General features: G+C 46.1%; 1 protein-coding gene across 1 annotated transcript in view; it reads left to right on the top strand.

Annotated features, from left to right (window-relative positions):
- Positions 1 to 25,271, top strand: part of GFRA2 (GDNF family receptor alpha 2) — a 650,128-nt gene that overhangs the window by 53,163 nt on the left and 571,694 nt on the right. Inside the window, exon 2 of the mRNA XM_069617719.1 lies at positions 13,349 to 13,663. Within this exon, the coding sequence (XP_069473820.1) occupies positions 13,349 to 13,663 (315 nt within the window). The remainder of the gene's footprint in view (positions 1 to 13,348; positions 13,664 to 25,271) is intronic.

Raw genomic sequence — 25,271 nt, 5'->3', positions numbered from 1 at the left:
GACAATAGACAGCAAGCGTTTGTCAAAGAAGCTGCAGTGGAACATAGTACACTATGAACAGGTCAAACTGAAACGCAGGGCAGCATTTACAGTTGGCACGAGAGACGAAGACTAAAGGGCAGTATTTAATGTGCTTAGTGGCATGTTTGTGTAATAAGATTTTACATACCTGCACAGAGTTAAGCCCTTGGGCCTGATTAACAAAAAAAAGCACAGCAATGGCAAAATGGTATCTACACCGACCCTAAAGGTGCACCCCTCAATCCTAAAAGGATTCGCAAAGAAGTGTCTGTGCTAAACCCAACCACAAAAAAAGCCAAATGTAGCTCGCTGAGAACACCCCTTCTTGCCCAGGTAAACACTGTGCTTTGGATCTGCAGAACAATGCAGCGAGTGATCAGCGTAAAACCACATAACAGCTCCCACAGTGGAAAGCAGAGGTTGAGCCACGCAAGACCACACAATGCCTTCCAAATCAGAATGCAGTGGGTGAGCAGTGCAAAACCACATAACAGCTCCCACAGTGGAAAGCAGAGGTTGAGCCACGCAAGACCACACACTGCCTTCCAAATCAGAATGCAGTGAGTGAGCAGTGCAACACCACATAACAGCTCCCACAGTGGAAAGCAGAGATTGAGCCACGCAAGACCACACACTGCCTTCCAAATCAGAATGCAGTGAGTGAGCAGTGCAAAACCACATAACAGCTCCCACAGTGGAAAGCAGAGGTTGGGCCACGCAAGACCACACACTGCCTTCCAAATCAGAATGCAGTGAGTGAGCTTTGCAAAACCACATAACAGCTCCCACAGTGGAAAGCAGAGGTTGAGCCACGCAAGACCACACACTGCCTTCCAAATCAGAATGCAGTGAGTGAGCAGTGCAAAACCACATAACAGCTAGCACAGTGGAAAGCAGAGGTTGAGCCACGCAAGACCACACCCTGCCTTCCAAATCAGAATGCAGTGAGTGAGCAGTGCAAAACCACATAACAGCTCCCACAGTGGAAAGCAGAGGTTGGGCCACGCAAAACCACACACTGCCTTCCAAATCAGAATGCAGTGAGTGAGCTTTGCAAAACCACATAACAGCTCCCACAGTGGAAAGCAGAGGTTGAGCCACGCAAGACCACACACTGCCTTCCAAATCAGAATGCAGTGAGTGAGCAGTGCAACACCACATAACAGCTCCCACTGTGGAAAGCAGAGATTGAGCCATGCAAGCAGAAATTGAGCCATGCAAGACCACACAATGGCACCCAAATCAGAATGCAGGAGAGAGTCACCAATCCTGGCACTGTCCTGGATTGACTGAATGTCCACCACAGCCTGCCATCTGGTGGCTCCCATGGCAGGGTCAGACCCCTGCTCCTCCCCCAGGTTTCCAACCAGTGAGGTCTCCCTCACCCTTGCCATATGGGATGTGGCCTAGTGTACCTCCATGTAGACCTTCATCTCAGGACGGCATCTCTGTTGGCTGCCCAAAGAAACCACGCCTGCAAAGTGCTGCTGTAGTGCCGCCATGCGGATGAAGAGCATTCTAGACACCAGCAGTGAAAGCACTGGTGCCTTCATGGTCTCATCAGGCAATGAGGCAGGTTGTGTCTGCGTGGAGTCATCGGAGCATGAACGTTGCATGGAAGCAGAGATGTGCGATAGGAGCATGCGCAGACAACCCCACGGCCACCTGCACACCCTCATGGTCAGGTCAAGCTCTGCAGCATGTGTCATCCCCTCATATCTTCCACCAGACACAGAAGGAACCCTCCATAGTCATCCTCCCCCGTTCCACACCCAACCCTGACACATCAAGTGAGTTCTCCAAACCCCCCCTCCCCCATCTGTATGCTAAGACACAATCACCTTTCCCTAACCCTGAAAACCTAACTCTCAGCAGCAGTGCCCCTGGAAGTGTCACCAGCCCCTGCCAGTGTGGAGCCTGATGTGAGGCCGAGTGTCTGGGGTATATGACCCCTTCTGGAGAGCTTGCCCCCCGTATGTCACTGCTCCTCCGATGAAGGCCCCCCCTTCAGGTGAAGATACGACAGATCACTTACTCTCTAAGAGCCTGTCTTCACTTTTCTGCAGACAACTATGAAATGTGGTCATGCAGAAATGTGTAATTGATCTATGCACATCGGTGTGAACACATATGCAAGTCCAACAGGCAATTCTTTAGAGACAGTGTACTGGGAACACACATGGCCAGTAGGTTCAATGCCAATTTCTTTCCCATCTTGCAATCAAATCCTGGCATGCCTGGGAGGACTTTCTAAAATGCGTGTGTGCTTGCCTGAAGTCACCTGCTCAGCTCTGTCTCATGGCCCCTGCATCACCCATTCACCCAACGACCTCACATTCCCTGACACATAACGAACACAACAAACCTCTCGACACGGGTGCCAATTGCACAGTCACAGTAAAGGGCAAATCAATGTCTCACAGACCTTAGCAATTGACCGGCAGATGTGCGGACCCACTGCCGTAGTCCTTGAAGTTTGTGCACCACTCCAGGCACAACCCCCATCGTACACACACGAGCTGTGTCTCTCCCATGTATCCTGTATGCACAAGTGGGCTGTTGTCTCTGCAGATGAGAAAACAACATGCACTTGCAACATTCCCATGTTGAAGCATCACAACACTGTGTGTGTAAATCTCAGCTAAGACATGCCCACAGACGACTGGCACACATCACATGCGCACATGCCTTTCACATCAAAAGGAGTTTGCATTCACTGTATGGACAGACATATGTATACACTGTATGGTGCCACCAAGCCCATATGCCCTATAGGGTTGATTTGGTGGGCGAATGAGGCAACATCGTGCATACTTTTGCCACTCCGGCTCATGAGTGCATAGCATACATATGCCCCAGAGACATGTCAGCAATCTCATTCCTGCTTTTGGCACATGTTTGCCATGATCCTCTTTGGGTACCTACCAGCAGCTTGGATCTGGATCTGTAGGGCATGAATATCGGGGTACACTTTCTCAAGGATCCAGGTATGCAATGGTGCCAGGAGAATGGACAGTGAGACTGGGCCCCACCTCAATGGCTGCCTTTGCCTTCTTCTGACTCCAAATTCTCTTATCATCCCAGTAGTTTTTGAGGTTCTAGATGCTGCGGACTGCTACCCCCCTCCACATTGATGGTGGCCATAATGTGCTCAGATGCCTTGACTTTAGCTGCAAGAGTCATAGATTTCTCCCTTGCACCCTCAACACATCTCACATGTATTCTCCCTAGGATTTGGTCTTTTAGACTGTGAAATTAATTAATCCATGACTAGCTAAATTTGGTGGGCTTTACCACTGCTGTAGTGTAAGTGGCCATAATGTGTTCCCAGATCCTTTGGCAAGTCTTGGCACCAAGCTGCTTCTAAGTGACTAGTAATTGCTCAGGACCTGCTCACGTGGATGCTAACTTCGAGTGCAGAGAAGTGGACAGCCTATAGCCTCACCACCTTGGCTGGCGCAGATGACGTGGCTGCCATTGTGGATGGGATTTTGCTAGGGGTGACAGCGGCTCCTGATGTTTGCTGCAACCTGCAGATGCAGGTGTTGGTGTCCAGATGAGGCAGGCGAGTGGACCTGGTGGAGTTGATGGTAGACATGCAGAGGCCAGGAAGTGCTGTGGCAGAAGATGACCCGGCTGTGGTGGTGAAATAGTCACTTCATGTCAGTGCCTGTGGTGTGCCACCCAGGACCGACACCCGGACCACATGAGTTGTTTGGCTGACAGGGTAGACAGACAGGAGTGTGAGGAAAATCCAGATGAATAGGAAGATATCTGTGGCAGGAGACAGCCGCGGAAAGAAAAGGCCCTCATCGCCTTAACTTGTGCTCACATAATATACACTAGGCACATCCTCATGGCATCACACGCAGGCCTTCTGTGCATTGTTCTCATGCAATGGCGAGGCTCATACATGGAGTATGCTTGCATTGCACTCTTACCATCAGCGTTTGCGAGTCCCAGTCAGCGGAAGCTATTGCTGTGAAGTTTGAAAACCTTAATTATGTCATGAGTGAGAGGGGACAGCCTCACAAGCAGAAGGGCTTGCCTCGAAAAGAAAGGTTCACTGACCAGGAACTTGTTATTCTGACAGACTTTGTGGAGGAACATCTTTTCAACCTTTATAATTGGGCTGGCAGCCGACTTTCAGTGACAGAACGTGCTGACCTTTGGCAGCAGATGACAGATCAGATGAATGCGTATGGAGTGGATAGTCAAACTTCCAAGCAGGTGCAGACGAGCATGGCAGGTTTCAGTTGGCAAGTCAAGGAGAGGTTGGGAGGGGAGGGGGGGGGGTCTGCTCAGGCCACTGGTAGAGTCCAACCGACTAAATGAAGGTCCTGGCACCAGTGAAAGAGGTGAGCAGATAGCCAGCGCGCTGGGACTGACACTTATGTGCCCCCAGCAGGCGAGTTACATGACTTTTGATGTATTTCTGAACATGCATAGTGATCTGCTCTATGTGTGGCTGGTGTGTATCATAAACATTGGTGTCTATGCATGTCAGGCCACGGTCGCTACCTTCAGATGTTAAAAGTTGACATGCATACAGTTGACGTCATCAGGTCACACATTTCTGTTACTTACACAGTTGCCTGAGTCTTTTTTTCCTGCATGTTTTGCTCCATGTCCACCAGTGAAGGAGACTCATGAGTGTGCACATTATGGGGCGGGCAAACAAGTGCCATGCAAGGTAGCTGTCAGTGCTTGACCTGAAAGTGAGGGGTCATGCATGCCATGGGCCAGGGATTGTTGGATGTGCACATGCCACATGTGGGTTTGATGCCTACAGACCAAGTGGACATCGCAGATATGGCTCCATTGCTTGGTGACTGCATGGCATGCATAGCGGCACATTAGTTAGCCCCTTCTCTGGACAGGTGCACGGTTGTTGGTCCTTTGCACGACGGTCATATTGTTTTTGTGAATTAGGATATGTTTGCACTTTGGTGGGTGTGACTTGTTGTTTTATCCACTAGGCCACTCCCATTGAACTCCCTGCTCGTGTCATATAATGCACCTTTCTCCATATTCCACGCTGGCCTCCTCCCTTGCGTTTGCTCTCCCTTTGCACTTTTGTGTCACTGAAGCGGTTGGGTGCTGTGTGGTTCCAGGGCTCAAACAGCGTTTTGTCAGCCCTGAGTGGGTTTTGTAAATCACTAATGTTCTTTGCACCACGCACAGCAACCGCAAACTGGGTGCAATGTCACCTTGCACGGCACTACACGTGCCCCTTATGTGCAAATTCAGCTAGTATAGTGACGACTAAAAGTCACACTGAGGTCATCTTTATGTAGTATTAAAGGCTTGTGAAAAATTGCCTTCATATTATCTGCAATGCCCCCAGACATTCTTCATAGGCGTGGCCTGGCCCGGTACTAAAGGTGGCCCGGGCCCGGCACGGGCGAAGTTGCATTCATTGAGTGGGGGGGTGGGAGCATCGTTTTTATAAGGGTGGCCGTGGCCCCACTTGGCACCCCCTGTTGGCCCCCACTGTTAAGCAGTTGACACTGGCGGAGGAGGGTCCCCACAGAGACGGTCTCTCTCACCAGTGGAAGGCTGGTATAACAGGAATGGCGCCTCCTTCCTCTTGCCCCCTTGTGTCTTGGTTTTGCAGAGGAGACCTTTTTCATGTGAAGTTGTCATCGATGATTCTGTTATGGATGTTCTCTTCCTGGATTCGTATCCCACTGACGGGAACGCAGTATGTAGGAATGATGCGCCGTCCGCGCAGCTTCTGACTGTGCTCCTTCCTTGGGCGTGTAAGAGGGTGGCGCGCGTGCGCGCCGTGACTGTGGAGAGGAGAGCGAGCGCGCAATTACTTCCGTAGGGTCGGAGACGTCATTGCTGTGGCGTGTTCACAGTGGGTCCTCCTATAAAATGAGGGTTCCTGCTCTGCAGGGAGGACACCTGCTGTGGCCTTCACACTGGGGGCCCGCAGGACATCTTGGGGATCGAGGGGGGCACAAAATTGAAAAGGGATTACAATTACTGTTTTTCATACATATAAGGATTAAGGTGACTGTTTTTAACAGAACGTATACGCAGTAGACAATCTGCATATATTTTAAACAGCCTGGTGCTCCCCTGGACATTTTTTGGGCCCCCTTTGGGGGTGGGGGTGGTAACCCTTCGGTTGGGGGTGCCCAGAAATTATATTTTTATTCAAGGGGGGTCTTGGTATAAAAGAATGTTGTAATACCACTGCACTAGGGTCTTAGGGAGACATTCTTATCAAGTACACGGGCAGTGGTGCAAATGGAAAAAATGTGGTGGGGATCCCTCAAGGTCCGGGTGTGGGCGGAGTTTGGGGTGGCGGTCCCTGATGAGGCGGGGCTGAGGGGCGGAGCTGGCAGTTGACCTCCGATGAAAGGAAATGTCCACAATAATAGTTTAAAACAGTGCAATTCCGTTATATATGAATTACACTTCAAACCACTTCCATGGCACTGGTGATGAGTTCCTTCACTCTGCAGATAATAGTTTTGACCAGTGTTGCTCAGTAAACATTATTTAAAATACACAATTTGAATCCCATTTTATTTAAAAAATAAAAAAAAAAAACTCCCCATTGTGTACTATTCAAACTGGGTGATTTCTGTTCGCCAGAAGCAACGTTTTATTTTACCTAAACCACATCCGCACACCTCCTGCAGCTCCTCTCTGAGAGCAGTTGGGTGGCTGCATCGTGTGTCATTGTTCCAATGTTAATAGGGCGATTTATTTATTCATGCAATGTTTGTGGATACCTGTATATTTATTTATTTATTCAAGGTTTGTCGGATACACGCATCCGACAAACCTTGCTTAAATGAATAAATAATCTGGGTCCATGGACAACCATTACATAAATAAATAAATAAATGAACCAGGTCGTGGCCGAGGACTGTAACTTCCACTGTTGACCCCTCGCACTGGGTCACCAGAGGAAGTTACAGTTTGCTTGTCCTGCAGCTGTGACCTGGATCAAAGTCCTGTAGGGGGGCGGAGCAGCTCAGCAGCTCATTGCCACCAGGCATGAGCGCTCTGCCGTCTCATCGTTTTTTTTTTTCTCAATTTTTTTCCATGTAACCCAGCACAGGTTTGGGGTTTGTGACGGCTGACTCTGGCCGGAACCCGAGGTCCGGTTACACATCTGGTGTCGGATCTCAGATCCGGCGAGAGCCGGCCCAATGACCAGCAGTGGACACACGCTGATAACAGCATTCACCTCGTAAAGGGTCTGCACCTTAGGGCTGTAGAGACGTCGAGGATTGCTTGCCTAGCGCCTTCATACAGCACTTGCCTGCTTCCAGTTGCATGGCGTGGAACGATCGAGCAGGGGAGGAAGTGTGGCGATGGGTGAAAGGGAGGGGACGCATTTTCTAACTCCCCCGCAATGTGCTGAATGCCTGGGTCCAGAGACCCGAATGAGTGTCACTTCTGATCCAAATCCTATATGCCTTTGTGGTGACGGTGTCATGGGATTACAACCTTTTCAAAAGAAGTGGGGCCACGATGCCGAGGCAAAGCCCTAGGCATGCTGTTTACCTTGCAATCTCCAGGCAGATTGTGCTACAGGGATCAAAGGCCAACTCCCTGCGGCCCTTCAGTCAGGGTGTTGATGTCCCTGTGCTACCTGCTTTGTTTAACTTTCCTAGATCTATATAACTCTCTAAGGAAGTATGTACGTTCAAGGCTGGGCCTATACATGCTCAGTGCATCCTTATCGCGAGCCAGACCCCTACAGCCTCCTTTCTATTAGAGTTCAGCCAGCACCCACACCCTAAAGTTTTCTTTTGGCAGAGGAAACATTATTCATTATTGCTGGAAAGGGGAGCAGGACAGGCCTCCAACTCCATGTCACAACCATTTTATTCTCTCCCAACCCTTTAGGTTCTCCCAATGAGTGTTCGTGTTTGGTTACAAGCAGTTTAATTTTAGGGTGAAGGTTGTCAACAATGGATTGGGCAGCAAGCCCCATGTGCACAATGTACTTATTGATTCAAGAATGCAACCCCTGTATCAAAGGCATGTCTGTCAAACATGAAGATCTTTGTCTGTTCCTATGTTCCAAAGTGCTGTTTGTTTTTATGGAAAGTGGCTAGTAACCCTCATTGGTACACTTTGTCCACTTACTCTTTCTCATAGGGCTATTTCAAAAGGGTACAATACGAGTGGGCCAGTGTGTTCATCTTAGAACGATAAGCTTCTATCATAACATTATTTGTTTGACTATTCTGGCTTTTGATGATGTGCTTTGCTCAGTAAGTCACGAGTACCGTTCTTATTATGACTACAATATGTATGGGAAGTCATCATTAGTAGTTTACAATGTTATCATAATGGCATAATGTTCCATTTTTAATTGCTTCTTATGCCGAGAACACAAATCATTTTGTCTATCAAAGTGTTCTTCCTTCTTGGAAAGGGTCACGCTCAGATTAAAACCAATCATGTATGTCCTCTGCGAGCACCAAGGGGATTTTTAATTTTGAGTGCTCACCAATGGTTGGTAGTGGTGCTGAATCAGAGCATTTTTCTTGCAACATGGAACTAAAATAGAATATAACACGTGCTTTTGTAGAGCCACCAGCTTGCTCCTCTCATCCCTTACAAGGTCTGTCAGATCCCCGGGCTAGATTGGCATATGATACTCCCGGCATAGCTAGTGTCTATTCATTCTACTGACCTTTAAGAGCATTTGGATGTATGTCAGCATGCCTCATGTCACCTGGGTAAGGCACATCCAGACCTTGTTTTTCACTGAATTCTGGGTCTTGTAGTTTTAATTTTCCCAATGTAATTCCAGGACGACCAGTCCCAGAATGAGAAGAAAAAAGCAAGACTGTGATGTGGTTATATTAGCATGTATGTAGTGCCTGTCAGTCATGCTGAACGTTTGCCCCGTAAGGTATTTCTATTCATGCTATTGATTTTATACACTTTTTTTCAAGTTTCACCTTTTTTTCCTTTTCAAGTCTTCCTTTATTTTCCGTGGTCATTAGCGAGCATAGATTTGGTAATGTGTGGCTACTTGTTTGGACCCTTCATTCTTTCTTTATTAGCTATGCTGCTTTATGAGGGAGTGTCCCCTTCTGGCACACTCCAGTCTCTCCAGTCCTGAGTATCCTACAGATCCCTGATCCATGGACACTTTGAAGCAGTCCCTGGGATGCTTCTGGGACACTGTCAGACAGTGTCGGACTGGGGCATAAAATGGTCTCGGGCGCCAATGAAAAAGTGGGCCGCAGTTGCAAATGGCAATTCCTCCTTTTGTGACAGACTCTTTGAGTAGCACACAAGGGGGAATTTTTTGATAGAATGTGATGCAAATTGTGCATTTTAAAGAATATTTATTCAGTAACAATGGTGGAAACTACTAGCCGCATGGTGAAATAACTCATCAAACTGGCCCACATTCACCAAAAAAGTGGCCATGTTTGACCAGAAAAAATGGTCCATACTAGTATTTTGCGTTTGGGGTTCGGGCATTGCCCTATTGCCTTCTAGGCCAGTCCGAGCCTGCTGTCAGATCACATTAAAGAAGGAGATTAGCTAGAGCACATCATGTGTCACAGTCGTTGGCCCCTTCCCATATGATGTACTATCAGCTTCAAATACACTTTTCTCCTCTACTTGTAAGACGGAAAAACAGCATTATGCATCCTCCTCACTTCTGATCACTCCCTCCCGTTCACATTTCTCAAGGGACAAATGTTAGTCCCTGCTAATAGCCCCCCCCCGTCCCCCATGAGTGCCTGATGGCTCACAGTGAAATGCTCTGTTGACACAGAGCAACTTGAGAGCCCCTCTGATGCCGGAGCTCCGTGGGACATTGTCCCGGCAGCAGAAGACCTCTCCCGTTTGGAAAGGGTAAAGTGTCCTGCTGCCAGGACAATGAGCGTGCTGAGCAGGAACTGCTCTGCACACATTGTTCTGCGAGCGGGACACCTTTCACGTTGGGCACCCTCATTGAGGTGCCGAACAGGAGAGGTATCCCACTTACAAATGTCCCGGTCTGGCTCTCAAAAGAGACTCTGTGGGGCAGCTTCACCCCTCCTAGCCCTCGCTCGGTACGCCACTGGTTGCAAGGGATATTTTACATTTGCACCCGGGGAAGGGCCATTAGCCAATCAGGTGGCTCGAACTGTGGGCGAGAATATACATTCTCTGCTCGCTGTTCCAGCCACCCAAGGTCCTTCCCTGGGTGGCGCCATTTTACTTTTATGTGGGGAGGCAACGGGGAGGGTTCCCTGTTGTGTCCTCACTCCCCCACCCTCCAAACCAAATCCAAACCTCTTCCCCACCTTCTCCCTCTCCACTTGCGAACCTTCCGCTCCGGCTGCCACCACAGATTTCCTTATGGTGGCGGTCATCTTGTTTTTTTTTCTTCTTTTTCATCAGAGATTGGCGTCACTTACGGCAGCCGGTCTCCGGAGGAAAAAAGGAGAGCCTTTTGCACCCTGGATGAACGCTGGCTGCAAATGACTTTCATGCACCAATGGCAGGGGTGCGCGGGGCAGTCTCGATAGGGGAGGGCAGACATGGCTGGTAACGGTCCACAATCCTCACCAAGGCGCAAGCGAATGGCTCTGGCTGGCGGGCCATTACCGACCATGACCACCCCACTGCCAGGGCGTGAAAGTCATATTATAATTGTATAGCGCCTTAATGTCATTGCTATGGCTTCAAAGCATTGTAATATGAGCAGAAAACTGGCAAGAAAGGCAACTGAAGGGAATGTCAGGTGGCTTTTTTTTTTATGAAACACATATTTGATCTCCCAGCGAATGTGTCAATTATTTTCAGTTCTTCAGGTGGCCTTAAGAAGGGGCTGTATTTCGCCTCGACTCCATAATTGATGTGCGCCCCATTTTCTCATAACCCCGGAAGCATATTTACATCTGCAGGGGTTTCAGAGCATGGCAATGTGAAGCCACTTCTGGTGGACTCAGCTGCGCTGGGAGATCGGGCCCGGGTGCCACAGGTGAGCGCTTTCACCTCTCGTTTCATCTCATTCCTAGGCTGGATTTTCCTGTTTAAACTCAGGCCCAGAGGTCTCGCAGCAGAAGGCTTGCATATGTTTTTTTTAATCAATCATCTGTGATCAATCACTGATATGTGGGATCTGCTCTTTTCCGGATTGATTAACCAAAAGATGGTTGGGAATGCTGTGGTGCTTCAGGAAAAGGACACATTCCCATCAGTAGACTGGGTACACCAGGAAGTACTCCCATTTTAAGTGAGACACTGATCCTACGTGGGGAGTGCCCCCCTGATCAGGTGGGGGTAAGGGGGCTATATTATTTTGATTTGAGTTGTAATGCACCATGTGCAAGTGTAATGCACTTTGTGCTCCGCTTTTAAGCCAGATGTGCGTTTCTTTGAAGGATGTTCTTGCTCTTATAATAGAGATGTTCTGATGATTGGTGGGGGTGGGGGAGTGGAGGCTTCTCCTTGGGGAATGATTGTATTAGAAGCTGTCTTTACAGTAGGACAATCGTATTATGGGATTGTTCCGGGGATAGCCCTCTAAAGGGATATCACTATGAGGAATATGACCCTACAGGCGCAGGATTTTAACATGCAGCTTTCTTTTACTTAGGTAGAGATCCTTAACTGTGGAATGTATTTTGGTAGAATTGCTCACTGCGGATCATTTAAAAAATAAATAAATAAATGAGTGCGTTTGTGTGAAAGTTAGGGCTTCTAGAGGGGAGCCTAGATTAAAAGCATATCACAAAATGGTGGCAAACACATGAATTTCCAGAGCAGGAAGCCATGGAACAAAGCTTTGAACTTTCTACACGTGCGGACTGCGGAATAGAGGGAGTCCCAGCCACGGGAGGAGGGTTCCAGGCCTCAACATCTCCAAGTACTCCAGGCAGCAGCCATTTTATTTCCTTACCTGATGAAATGGTGCTGTCGTTTTTGAGGATGGGGGATATTACATTGATGTGCCCGGCAAACTCTTTGAGACGAGCTGAGGCCAACAAACGCATTTCGTATCTTTTATTTTGGGTGACGTAAGTACCTAAAATAGACAGTCAGTTTAGTGACACATTTAATTGCTCAGTCATCACAGCTGTCATGTCGGGATAGGACCAGCACAGTGTCCTTATAAGGCAGAGGTCTGACGCATTTGGCTGTACACATGTGTTGGACTCTGACACCCAGTAGCACCAGCAGCTGTGCTAGCTGGGGGTTGTGAGGGGTGGGAGAGGGAGGAGATGTAGCTCAAAATATCTGGAGAACCAAGGGTTGTAGAGCCTTGTTTTGAGGACTGTTTAACTGAGGGGGTTACCTTTGTTAGGGAGATGGTCTTTGACAGTGAATTCTTTATTGGGCAGACAAAGCGGTTTTCGTAGGGTGAATGCTCTGATTAGAGGGTATCTTTTTATAATGGAGATGTATTCTTATCCTGTGGTGTACGTATAAGGGAGGTCCCCTCAGGTGGAATGCTGCTATAAAGACAGTATCATTTGGCTATGTTATTCACAAAAGAGTGTCCTAGTCAGAGCGGTACTCTTATTGGGTGCTTCCGTTTCAGTAGGTTGGTCTAATGAGGGGATTGTTTTAACAAATTGAAATTCTTATGTTGGGTATATCTTTATCAAGGGTTTGCGCTTGGTAGGGGGGTAGTCTTGCAAGGGTAAGAGCTATTTTGTGGGGGATGTTCTTATGACGTGTCTTATCACTGGGTATTACTTGGAGGATAATTCTACAGAGTGGACATTCTGAGAAGGGTTATTTTCATGCAAGGTGGTTCTTACCAGTGGGGTATTCGTATCAGAGGAATATTCTTATTAATTAGCTGTTTGAATATGAATTATGTTTTATAATAGAGATTTCTAAATAAGTGGTTTGTTCATATCAGGGTGATATTCTTACAAGAGTTGCATTTATATCAGGAGATATTCCGATCAAGCAAACATTCAATTGGCAATTTGTATGGCATTCCCAGAAAATTACGGGAAGAAAAAGCTGAATGTGCACCGGAAAAAAATCCCTGATCCTACATTGCCGAATAAGGGGAGCGAGGCTTGCGGGGGTATCCCCCACTCTCCTTCTTCTGCATTATGGGTTCGGGGGTTGGATGGGGAAATTTGTCAAATTAATGCATTAGACATTTTTGAAATGCAAAGCTGTCAGCCTCATCATAAAAGGCTGCGTCGTTGTCGTCTTTGGTATTTTAACATAGGACCTTTTTTTATACGATACATGTTCTTATAAGAAGGTTGTTCATATAAGAGGTTGTTCTTTAAGCTGTATATTCTAACAAGGGGTGTTCTAAAGTACTTTTCCCCCTTTGTGATCTGATGTTTCTCCACCGATTCCTTTCCAGACAAGATCCTTAGCGCCATGGCGGCCCCCTCTTACCTGGCTGGCGCGGGCCCTCACGGATGGCGGACCCCAGTGGATTGCGTCCGTGCCAATGAACTCTGTGCAACAGAGCCGAGCTGCAGCTCTCGGTACCGGACCCTGCGCCAATGCCTTGCCGGCCGAGATCGAAACACCATGCTCACCAATAAAGAGTGCCAGGCGGCCCTGGAGGTGCTGCAGGAGAGCCCGCTCTATGACTGTCGCTGCAAGCGGGGCATGAAGAAGGAGCTGCAGTGCTTGCAGATCTACTGGAGCATACACCTTGGCCTCACTGAAGGTAAGGGGGGAGTCTATCACTTCTCAGGAGAGCACTGTGGAACCACCCAACCTGTGGCCTCCAACCGTAAGCCACAATCTTGCATGTTTTCCTTACAGAGGGAACAATTACCATCAGAGCCCAGCTAAAGACACCACCGAAAAGGCAGCACTAGGATCCACACTGGTGTGATGGAGAGACTGAGGGCCTAATTCATGGAATGTTTACAGCGGAGCAAAGTCACTTTGCTCTGCCAATAAACAACGTTCCACCAGGCCTAATTCACAGAGCGTTGAAAAGGTTTTTTTGAGAAGCAAAGTCACTCTGCAGTGCAAATGTATTTTTTGCACCATGCTAAATGGGCACATGCAGTTGCTTGTCACATAACTTAAAGATAAATGCACATAGAGACAGATGGCCTCAGCTTACACTGGCACAATGGGTTTCGTCTATCTTAGTGGTTGCTGACTCACAGATACATTTATAACCGGGGAATTTTGTTGAGACTAAATCCTGGTTAATTATTTCAATGTCAGGCCTTGCTCATGCAGCATTCTGCTCCTGTGTAAACAGACAGTGCACACCTCCCCGGGTCAGTGTCTTTTTGGCATCAATGCCACAGATAACGAGTACGTCTGTGTCCATTGATCTATAGATGTTTCATACACTAGCTGTAGCCTGTGTTAGATATTTTGGTTACCCTGGTACAAGTACTGCATTACGTATGTTTTACATATAGGCGCCACATCAAATCTAGAAAATTACATTCCTCAAATGTGTGATCATGGAGAAATCACACCTCCCTCTGTGCCTTGGTTCTTATATCTGGTTTAAATGAGAGCTCATGAAAATACGGGTGTTAGACTCATCTAAAGGTCGTGTGCCATCACTTCCTGTGATGTCACTTTGGGGCTGGGTCACATGACATCCCTTCCTGTGTTGTCTTCGGAGGTAAAGGGCCATGTGATGTCACTTCCACTACCACAGGATTTTTGTTGAAATGACATCACTGGCAGTAAGTCTGCACTACTTAGTGCTTTTCTTGTGAATTAGGCCCATTTAGAACAGTGCAAAGAGTACTTTTGTAGTGCAAAGACACTCTGCTCTACTCTAAATGTTCCAAGAGTTCGACCCGAGTCTCTTTCTCTGGGTTTGTACTTAATAATGTGGCTGTGCAAACATATTATGAATTGGTGTATCCAAGGCAAATCTCCTGAATAGCATACGTGTAGCAATGACACATGTGAGGCATGCTTGTCTTTAAAGCTGTAGCTATGAAAATATGTCCTTTTCACCCATGACTGAGGCACAACACCCTCTACTGGAAGATTGATGACAAAAGGTGATGATTGGGGTACCTGGCTCACAAAATCCTCTGTTTGCATTGCAGTGACACAGACTTAAGTATGAATGTACCCACTGAAAATTGCGTTGCACTGCTGTAGTTCTAGAACACTTAAGCTGTGACACACCATCCTCCATTGGTTTAGTCATTGTGCAATGTCCCAGAATATTGTAGATGTCATACTAAGGCAAGTGCTGCTATAGCTGTTGTACACCTTCTGGTGCGGTTGTTGCTGTGGCACATTGACCAGGATTGGTGTAGCGTTGCCATGATATCATGCAGGGTGGTGGATAAGAAACATTAGTGTGTATTGGTGTAGCCTTAGCACAATGCTCAGTATTGCTTTACGGTTGTGAAATGTGCTGTACTGGTGGTATATCCCGCATTAGCATACCTGTCCCACAATGGCCGCTTCGCTGCACAGAGTCTAGCATTGCTGCTACTGTGGCACGAGTTGCAGCTGCAACACAACAATCTGTTCTGCTGAATGTGTGACACAGTATCTAGAGTTGATGTAGCTGCTTCACACGGTCCTCTATGTTTCAATAGGGAAATCTCTGTAGCAGCATACACTATGTATCTCTCGAGTAGTGTGAGGAGCACCCAACATCCACTTGAGCCGCCCCTCAGATTCAAAGACGCAGTCCCTGTATGCATTTCCCTGGCTTCCATGTATAGCTCTGATATCACTGGGAGGAGATGGGATAAGCCCCCATGTGCCAAAATAACCTCATCAGCCCTTCATCGAATGAGCAGAGCAGGATGCTTGAACTGTTCTGAAGGCATTGGCATAATGTGTCCCACAAAGGGACGGGATCAGAGAGATTGGCCCAATCATGTGGACATGGGGGCAGGGATGGGAAACATTCAACTGCTTCACAGTTAACACTAGTCATGAGTTAGTGGCATGAGATGGGCAGCTGAGAAGCAACAGAAAGGCGTAATCCTACAACTATGGGCAACATATGCCCTATGCGGCATGGTGTGACCTAAACCTGCCGTACCTTCTACACGTCCCCACGTCTACAAGTGGAGGTGTTCAGATTCATTCCCAACAATATCACACTGGTTGACCCTGCTTTCTCCAGCCTTGTTGGACAGGGTGCTTCATATTGCCGTGGGTGGGTGTATACGGTGGTGGAATCTGGACTCCATGAGTTTGCATGTTTTAGATTCGTGAGCCATTAAAAGGGCTCCATCTGGTGACCCTCAACAGGTTTTGTTGTTGAGATGCTGCACACCTTATTGTGGCCATGAAATGACACGATTGACTGGGATGCCTGAGTGCATCTTTGGTTCGAGTCCTACTTTACTAATCTCTTAGCCCTTTGTCTACCCTAGGTCTCGGTTTTTCAGCATTGCTGATGTATGATTTCTTTTCCTGACATGTAATTGTAGTTCTCTCTCCCCATACATACATGGAAGGGGGGCTCCAGAGCAACATTCAATTGCCACATCCTCACCAGGCTTTCATGGTAACCTCTGGCCATGTAAATAATCCCATCGAGATTCTTCCTATGAAACGCACTTTGTGCTGATATCCCTAACACCCGGAGTGGACTTTGCTTATAAGGACAAGACCCGGAGATCCCTGCTGTAAATATTGGAGTCTGCTACCTTGTGCTTCCTGCTGAATGTGTAGCCAGTAAGCATGTTTTCTCTGTGCCTATGATTGATTAGTTGGGATTAGCGCATTCACGATGGTTCTTTGATAGTTCTCAGTTGTGTCATATACGCCTGACCTTGTCCTGACGTTTTTCAGATTCTCACCTTTTATCGTTTGTTTTCTGCATAGCTGATCATATTTCGATTTTGGACGTGGAATCTTTTGTGGCTGTTTTTATGTTATGTTATGTTAAGTTGATTTATACCGTGCGCCGCTACCACCCACGGACAGTCTCCAGACATACCACATGTCAATATCCCGTGGAGAAATTACCGTGGGAAGGTTTGCCCAAGCATTCATTTCTGTGGACATTAACTGAAGGTGTTTGCGTTTATTTCGTTTCTCTCTTGGCATTTGGTGCCCTGGGATGCACCGCATGGTTTCCAGTTCTGCCACCTGGACTTATTTCAGTGGTGGGCATTCACTTCTATACCATGTCATTTGCATCTCATGCCATGCAAAGATTTATGAAAATGTCCACCTTCAGCATCACATGTTCCAAATGAGTTTATGTTGAATGATAGTCAATTCTATTCTGCTTTTACTTTTTGGGGTGTCGCCCAGCCTACGAACAGTATATACCTCATATCCTGATATTATTATGTCACAGTAGAGCCATGGTACTTATGGGACATGGAATACTTCTTAATGAAATCGCTCACATGTGTGTTAGATGATAATGAGCACATTAAGTCATTGCCAAACACTTGGTCATCTCCACATAGTGTAGGTAGCATTCTCATTGGCCCTGGTGGTTGTGCCACTGCTGTGCTGAGGTATCCAGTGATTCCATCGAATGCAAAGCATCGAATGCAAAAGCATTGAATACAAAGCATCGAATGCAAAAGCATCGAATGCAAAAGCATCGAAAAAAATCATTTTCTTAAAGGTAAAGGTTTTATTTTTATTATAATGGGTTTTAAGGTGTTAAAAAAATGGGGTTTGTGGGGGACTCCCCATTAAAAAAGAAAAATGAAAAAAAAAATGCATTTTTACGATGCATTTTTTTCAATGCTTTTGCATTCGATGCAATCACTAGGAACCCTGCGCTGATACCTGTACATCTCTTGAACTTGTCCATTATAGGGTTCCATCAGTCTTGTTGAAGGTGTTTCTTTGTGACCTTGATAGCTGTTCTATGTCAAGTAACTGACATGCTAAACCGCACGAGCGCTCCTGCCCCTCTGGCAGCTGTGCATTTAAGGTTGTTAGAAAGCTGAGTGTCAGTTTCTTTGCATTATTTACATTTTACTTCCTGCTGACTGATACCGGGTTCCAGTGTGTAGTGGGTTTGTGGTGCTATCTCAGATTTTCTTTGGGTTCAAAACCTATTGGCATTGTTTGCTCTGTTGTGTGACTTTTCCTTGTTGGGCCAGTTACATGCCACGCTGAATCCACTCCCCTTTGGATGGTAGCCCTCTGGACAGTTGGATTGTGCAGCCTGTGGTGTTGGTACCTGTCTCTAAATTATTTTGTTATCATATAGGGGCAGGCCCGCTATTTAACACTCGCATTGCAATTCTGCACATTTTTGCTCTCATTGTCCATGAGGCAAGTTTTTGTGTTGTGTGTATGACCCTGCTTTGTTGCCTAAGCCACAGCCACTTCTGTCATGCTTGCCCATGCGAGGACTTTATTCCGTGTCATTAATACCCCAATCATGTATCTCGTGGACCATGCGGCTGCGCGCGCCATCTGCGATCAGTGCCCCTCATACAAGAAGGAGTTGTGAAAACTGCAGGGAGGGCCAGTTGGCATAACCTGTCAACACATGCCATGATTATTGCAATAATTATTGCGGCTCACTTTTTTACATTGCAGTATATGAGTGTACATACATGCGTGTAGCACAAAGCTGTTTCGCTGTCTGTATCGATTTGGCAATAGGGGCCAATAAGGGCTCACTACTGGCACATGGGCAACCTCATGATAGTGCAGTGCCCGCATGATAACCTGTGAATGGCAACATGGTAACGGATATGATATGGCATTGATAACGCACCTATACACAAGTGTTTCAAGTGTACAGACTGAAATAACTTTCTAATGTTGGGATATGTTCTGACCGTATTGCAGGCTGATGAAGCATGATCCCGGCACAACCATTATCCTCTGGGGCAGTGGCGCCCCCAGCCATTTTTCATAGGGGTGGCCTGATGAGGCCACATGAAATCTTGGGGTGGCACACCAAAACAAACACATAACTGAATTTCAGGAAATCTCTTATGGTGATGTAGTATATAGTCCAGTTGAAAACTATGTGTATATGAGAGAACGAATTGCACATTGATATAGTTCCATGTATTATTTAACAGTTAACTAATTAATGTATCTGATGAGCATAGACTAATACCAGTACCACATTCAAGCATGCGCACAATCCCAAAATACAGCCCACGAGACACCAAAATCTAAATATCGTTATGCTACAAGCAAAACACTCCACACACACACATAGACCAAAAAATAAACTAAATTATAACAACGCTTTCTACCACTAATAGGGAATCCACATAGTTTCTCCTCTTGTATTCATGCACAGCCCATCCAAAGTGCAAAGAAATATGATATACCATATGTGCAACTAGTCAACGTGAATTCACTAAACATAACGCAAAAACATACAGATGTTACATGTTGCTACCACACCAGGAATAGACCAGCCAAATCTGAGTGGCTACTCAAGTAGATGTACTTAGTCTACAAATTAAGTGTGGAGCCACTAAAGACCCAGCTAGCAGAGAATGTTCCACGTGGAGTAAAGATCGTGGAAGAGAACAGCTGAATTATCCTGTTTTGTGGAAAGGGACAGTTGTAGAAAAGGAACAAAGAATGGCGAATCTGGGAATAACACCTCCAGCCAAGTTGTTGGACAGACCGGGAGAACCCATTACAGAGTGGGAAGACTTGTTCAAGTTTTATTTAATAGCAATGGGTGGCAACACATTTTCGGATGGACCCAAACATACCACATTAATGAACTGTTCGGGCAAAGAGGCAGTAAGTAAGCCTTATTAAGAATACCTTGGATCCACTTCCAGCAGCGCAAGCTATAAAAGCAGTGGTGACCAAGAAGAACAAAGCTCCAAGTGCTCGAGGAAGTCCATTAGTGGGAACAAGCTTCAAATGTGCTTGTTTCCTGTATGAATTCATAGGTCACATGGTGTCGGACCCAGGTTGTTCAGCAATAAAAGGGGTGTGCTGGAAATATAGCAGGAGAGGACAGTTTGCTAAAGTGTCACAATCATATTATTCAGGGAGGAAGCAACCCGGACAGAAAGCTCGAATAAACATGGATGAGGCAAGAGAATATTCTATGGTGGTGGTCAGGGGAGTATCCAGCAATTGCAAGAGTGGGGGTGTGAGCCACTAAAAAAGTCCTGCTACTTTCCCCGCAAATGCAGTGCGCGCAATTCTGTACGGTCTCATTCACACCCCCAATCCACCCACACCTGCCCCAATCTACTTTTTTGGTAACATTAGTGGCAGGTGGCATTTTAACACAACAAAAACAAGAAAATTGCAGAATCATTACAGATGCAGGGAACTCATCTATTAGAGCTCTGTCCAGGCTCTCTGGGGCAAAATACATGCAAACCTCCAAATGTGCATAAGGATTGCACCAATAGAAATGACTTGACAGAAATGGAAATTTCAAGGAATATCATCAGTCTTTGATACTTGGAGGCACCATGGAAGTGCCTTTAGAATAAGGTGCCATAAGCAAGCACTTGCAACCACACCAACAGATATCCACATCATGACAGCTCTGCTGAAATGGAAAGAACTGTACTCATGTTTGTATTAAGTAAAATGCATATCGTCGTTACAGAAACACTATTTTCAATTCAACAACAAAATAAAACCTCTACCTTTGGCGATGGTGAACCGAAGACGTAAACCACTGACCAGACCCTGCACAATTGTTCCTAAAAGCCTTTTGCGCACAACAACCTACATGCAGTCTAGTCGAGGATGGAAACTCGGAAATAAACACAGCCTGGCTGGAAGCATGAGCCAATGCAGAAATGCGCACATCCAGGCTCAGGATGTGTTTATTTCCGGGTGCGTATGCTGCCATTTTACTAAGGCCTGCGGTCTGCTTGCCTGCGTTTCTGCAAGATGAGTGCTCGTTCAAGTGTTCTCACCTTTCGGCTTTGTTTAGTGTCACAGTGGCCTCTCATGTTCTGAGGATCTAGGTATGCACAGTGTGCTTATTCAGATACTTATTGGGAAGCATTGCAGGATAGTGGCTGTCATGGGTAGGCATTGCATGCACAGCCATGTCTGCAGTGAAAGCAAGGCTTGTTTTCTGCAGCCATCTGTGGGTGGAAGGGCAAATTCCCAATTTTGAGATATACTGTACAGATGTTCCAATTTTTAAATGGAATTGAATTGAATTGCTTTATCCCTCTTATACATCTTAACCTGTGTTTGGGTCAGTTATTGCTTATAAATAAATCAACAAACATACATGCCTTTTTCCTAGTACGTGCAGTGCAGACGCAGCGTGGTAATAAACATGTTCTTATAGTGCTCTCAGCATCACTCTTTGGTTCCAGTTCTGAACTGTTTTCACTTGGGTTCCCTACCCAAACCAGTTAAAGAATTAAATATCCATTATCCTTCATGATGGACAGGTACTGCATATATATATGGTTTGGGGAATAGGAAAAACTCTATAGTAAAATGTACTTTTTAGTTTTCATGTAATGCTTGATACAGGGTTTAAGTTATTTTGAATGCTCCCAATTGTGCCAATTTAGGGGATTTAGGACAAGCGATATAAGGTGATTTGCCAAGAATCACACAAATTGCTTCAGTGGAGCTGGCATTAGAACTCTGGCCTCCCTGTTCATACATCAATTTAGCAGCCCTTTGTTGAGTAAAGGTACAAATAGGAGACATCAATGCTATCATTTACATAGGCCGGGTGGATAGCTCAGGGGCAACTTGACAACATACATAGCAACACAGGTTTGAATCCTGGTCTTGCACTTAGAATACCTCTCTGGTGTAAAGCGCGCTGTAAAAGAATAATTATAAAGATACCCTGGTAACACATGCGCCCCACAGTCACCCAGGGATCTTTTTATTTTCCCAAGGGTATCATGAATTCAGCTATGCTATACATTTTGTAGATAGGTAGGTGTACAGGGGCCTTCACTACATGTTGAGTTGTAGTATTCGTGCTGAAGAATCTTTATGGTCCCGTTTGGCAGGGTAGATTGCAGTTTTCAGTGCTTGTGACTAATGGTGCATCCACTGTTCAATGGGCTAAAGGTTTGCACAGCTGAAGCAATGACGACCTGCTCAATGCGTGTGCGTGAGTGTTTGGGGGCAGAGGTGCATGGGGGTCTTCACTTTTAATCTTTCCTGCTATAGTCATTTCATAATCTTTCCTGCTATGTTTTAAAAAGATAGTTTAAAACCTGAGAGGGAAATAGTCCACGTGGCCGTGGTGCTTGCGCCATGCAAGGGCCTGTGTCTGGATGGGATGACAAAATGGCCTTTCGCCCAGAGCAACAACAAAAACGTTCACTGCCACAGCTCCAGTGCTTATTCTCGTGTGAACTCAGTACTAACAATAATGTGTAGCGTGGAGTGAAGGGTTTCATGTTCATACATCTCTATGTAGTGGGCTGAGAGAAAGAGAGTGTTCTGGAAGGACATCATAAATTCAAATCTCAGCAAGTTTTTTGCTTGTTTGTTCAGAATATAGAGGGACCCAACTCGAAAGGAAAATGTAACTAATTTAAGCCGTTACTTGGATGGAGTGGGGACAGTCACTTTCCCTGCTCGTGCTTTCTCCCCCCCCCGCCCTCTGTAGTCGCTGAATCCCCAGTCCACTTGCTTTTGCTTCCTCCCTCTCATCATCTTTTGTGTCCTCTCTCCCACATGATGCCTTTCTACTTCTCCACCTCAGGCCCTCACTCGGGGTTCACTGACTGAGCATGTGAGATCAGTCAGTAATGGGGGGCCACCATCATACGTGCCACTCTAACCCTGTGGCAAAAAAGCAAAAAAAAAAGACATTTCTTTTCGCACCGAACTGTGCATGTTATTTGTCCATGCACAGTTCAGTGCGGAAAAAAAGTATTATTTTGTTTGCTTTTTTGCAGGGTGGCCAATGGGGGGGCCAGCATTTTTATAAGGGTGGCCATGGCCCCCCTTGGTCACCCCCTGGGGGCGCCCCTGCTCTGGGGTCCTGATTATTGCCCCTTTTGCATATTGCTGCCCCATTAAGTGCCACCTGGGGGTATCATCACTGCCACTACAACTGTCTGGTGGGGATTGATTGCTGGACTGGGGACACATTTAGTTGCAAAATAACCGATGGGGTGGATCCGGGTGCAAACTCCATCTGACAGACATTAAAACTAACTTCATTCTACAAGGTTACTCTGGAACTACTCATCATTAACTACCTACCTCTAAATCATGCCCCAAAACCCGAGCACTTCATACCATCTAAACAACCTTTGTCTATTATTACGGCCAACTAGACAAGTAGCTACAAGATTCTATGCTATGTAATTATTATATGGCGCATAACGTTTACCATACGTATCAGGGTGCTGCAGAATGGAAGATTTGAAATCAGGAACTTTTGGTCCCACTAGAGGTTGGCTTTGTTCCTTATTGAGGTTGTTCCAATTTCGACAGGCATGGAAAAAAGACTGCAATGCTTTTGGGAAATCCATCACCACTAATAGGGATTTGTTTTCTGAACACAGATGTCTGGTAGATACCATTCCAGTCCCTCAGTAAGAAGGGTGAGACGAGAGCCTGGTGCGCCAGGTATAACCATTTAAAAGTGATCTGTTGAGAAAGGAGGAGCCAATGGAAGGAAGCCAGGCATGCAGAAATATGTTCACATTTTCTAGATGCCGTCTTCTGGACTCTCGGAAGTTGATCTATCAATGTCAAAGAGAGACAAATGCTTATCCTGAAATCTATCCAGGTTGAAACAAAGGCTTTCATAGCCATGACCATGTAAGGGAACATTAGCAAGAGAGCTATGTGTTTCAGCCATCTCAGATGGTCAAAAGAAGATTCAACCTCTACCAACCCCTGAGCCTCCGTAAGGCCCATGCCTCTCAGGACTCCGCGGCTGAGAACTATGGCAGATAGGATAGGGGCCATGAGCAGTAGGCCCAAACATCTCATTCCAGCGGTTTGCGGAGAAGTTCATAGTTAAGAACTCTGTCCTGCTAGGATTCATTTTTGAACAAAAAACAAACGAAGTGGTCCTAAACCTGATTTTACACAGTCTACAACCAAAGCTGATAAGAACTTCAAGGCTCACAAAGGAGTGCAGAATAGATATGAATACACATGAGTCACCTACGAAATATAACAATGAATTGTTTATTTGCAAAAATCTATGAGCAAAGTTCTAAAAATTGATTTAAAAAACACTCCAGTGTGTACATGTGAAGTGTCAGTGCATATAATTATATCAAAGGATAAAGATGTGACATTACGAATTAATTCAATACAAGAAAATAACAAACATAATAATGATTGCATGTCGTTTATATAACCCAGAGCATTAATGTTTGAGGCATTTGTGATCCGCTACTATTTTTGTGGGGACCAGACATGCTTGAAGTCTTACAGCAGTTAAGGCTCTATTGCCTGAAAGAGGAATCAATAACGGGGTGCCAGCAGTGTAATTGGTAAAGCTGAAACATATTCCTAATCAGGTCACCAAGTTAATGACTATTTAAGATTAATACAAGGGAAAAGATGGCAGAGGCCCCAGGAAGTCAATCTCTCATAGTCTTAAACATAGAAGAGAAAATGTCAATTTCTTCTGCCTGTTGCCAGTCGGTTAAAAAGGATTCCAGACAATTCAGTACTGTGCCTCCAAACCATGACACTTTAAGACACCTAGCCAGGGTTAGGGGGTCCACGGTTCCGAACATTGCACCAATTGAAGCAGGGCTAGGGACCCTACACCCCTAGGCCCTGATTCATAGAGTGTTTTCCAATGGGGTTTTGCCATTATAAAATGCTTCTGTGAATTAGGCCTCTAGCGTCAACCTCCTCCCTTGACTGGTCCAGAATAACTGTAGCCACAAGTTCTTCACCACATCCAGGTCTGAGAACCATCTACTCTCTGCCATGAGGGGGAAAAGGGGGAGAGGGGGCATGTGACTCTACCAATTCTTCAATATTGTGGGTGGCTGACCTCTTCAGCTGTTTCATCAGGAATACTAGTTGGAATATTGGTCTAAAAGTTCGACATGTCTGTCGGGATTAGAGATTTTTTTACGCACAGGTGGATCCTCACGTGTTTCCACACATCTGGGATAATGACAGTTTTTCATTAAGAATTTAAAGGGGCAGACATGTCGTTTGAGACTGAAGTCACTATGTCTTTGAGAACTCTTAGGGGAACCGCGCATAGTAGTGCCGTGAATTTATTGATGGTATTTGCCGGGGTCTAACTTCCTGAACAATAAGCTCTTTGAAGTTCTCTAAAGTGGAGTGAGTGTGCAAGTGAGTAATGTTCTATTTTTTGGATGAAAAATCAAGCTATATTATACACTAGTGCGTAACAGGGAATTATAGTAGGATAGGCGGCCTGGGGATTTCCCAAAGCTTTAGAA

Source organism: Ambystoma mexicanum, chromosome 10 (assembly GCF_040938575.1).
Source record: "Ambystoma mexicanum isolate Mex_15411 chromosome 10, UKY_AmexF1_1, whole genome shotgun sequence".
In the NCBI taxonomy this organism is placed as follows: domain Eukaryota; kingdom Metazoa; phylum Chordata; class Amphibia; order Caudata; family Ambystomatidae; genus Ambystoma; species Ambystoma mexicanum.
The sequence above is the reverse complement of the archived record's forward strand: the minus strand, read 5'-3'. Positions and strand labels throughout refer to the sequence as shown.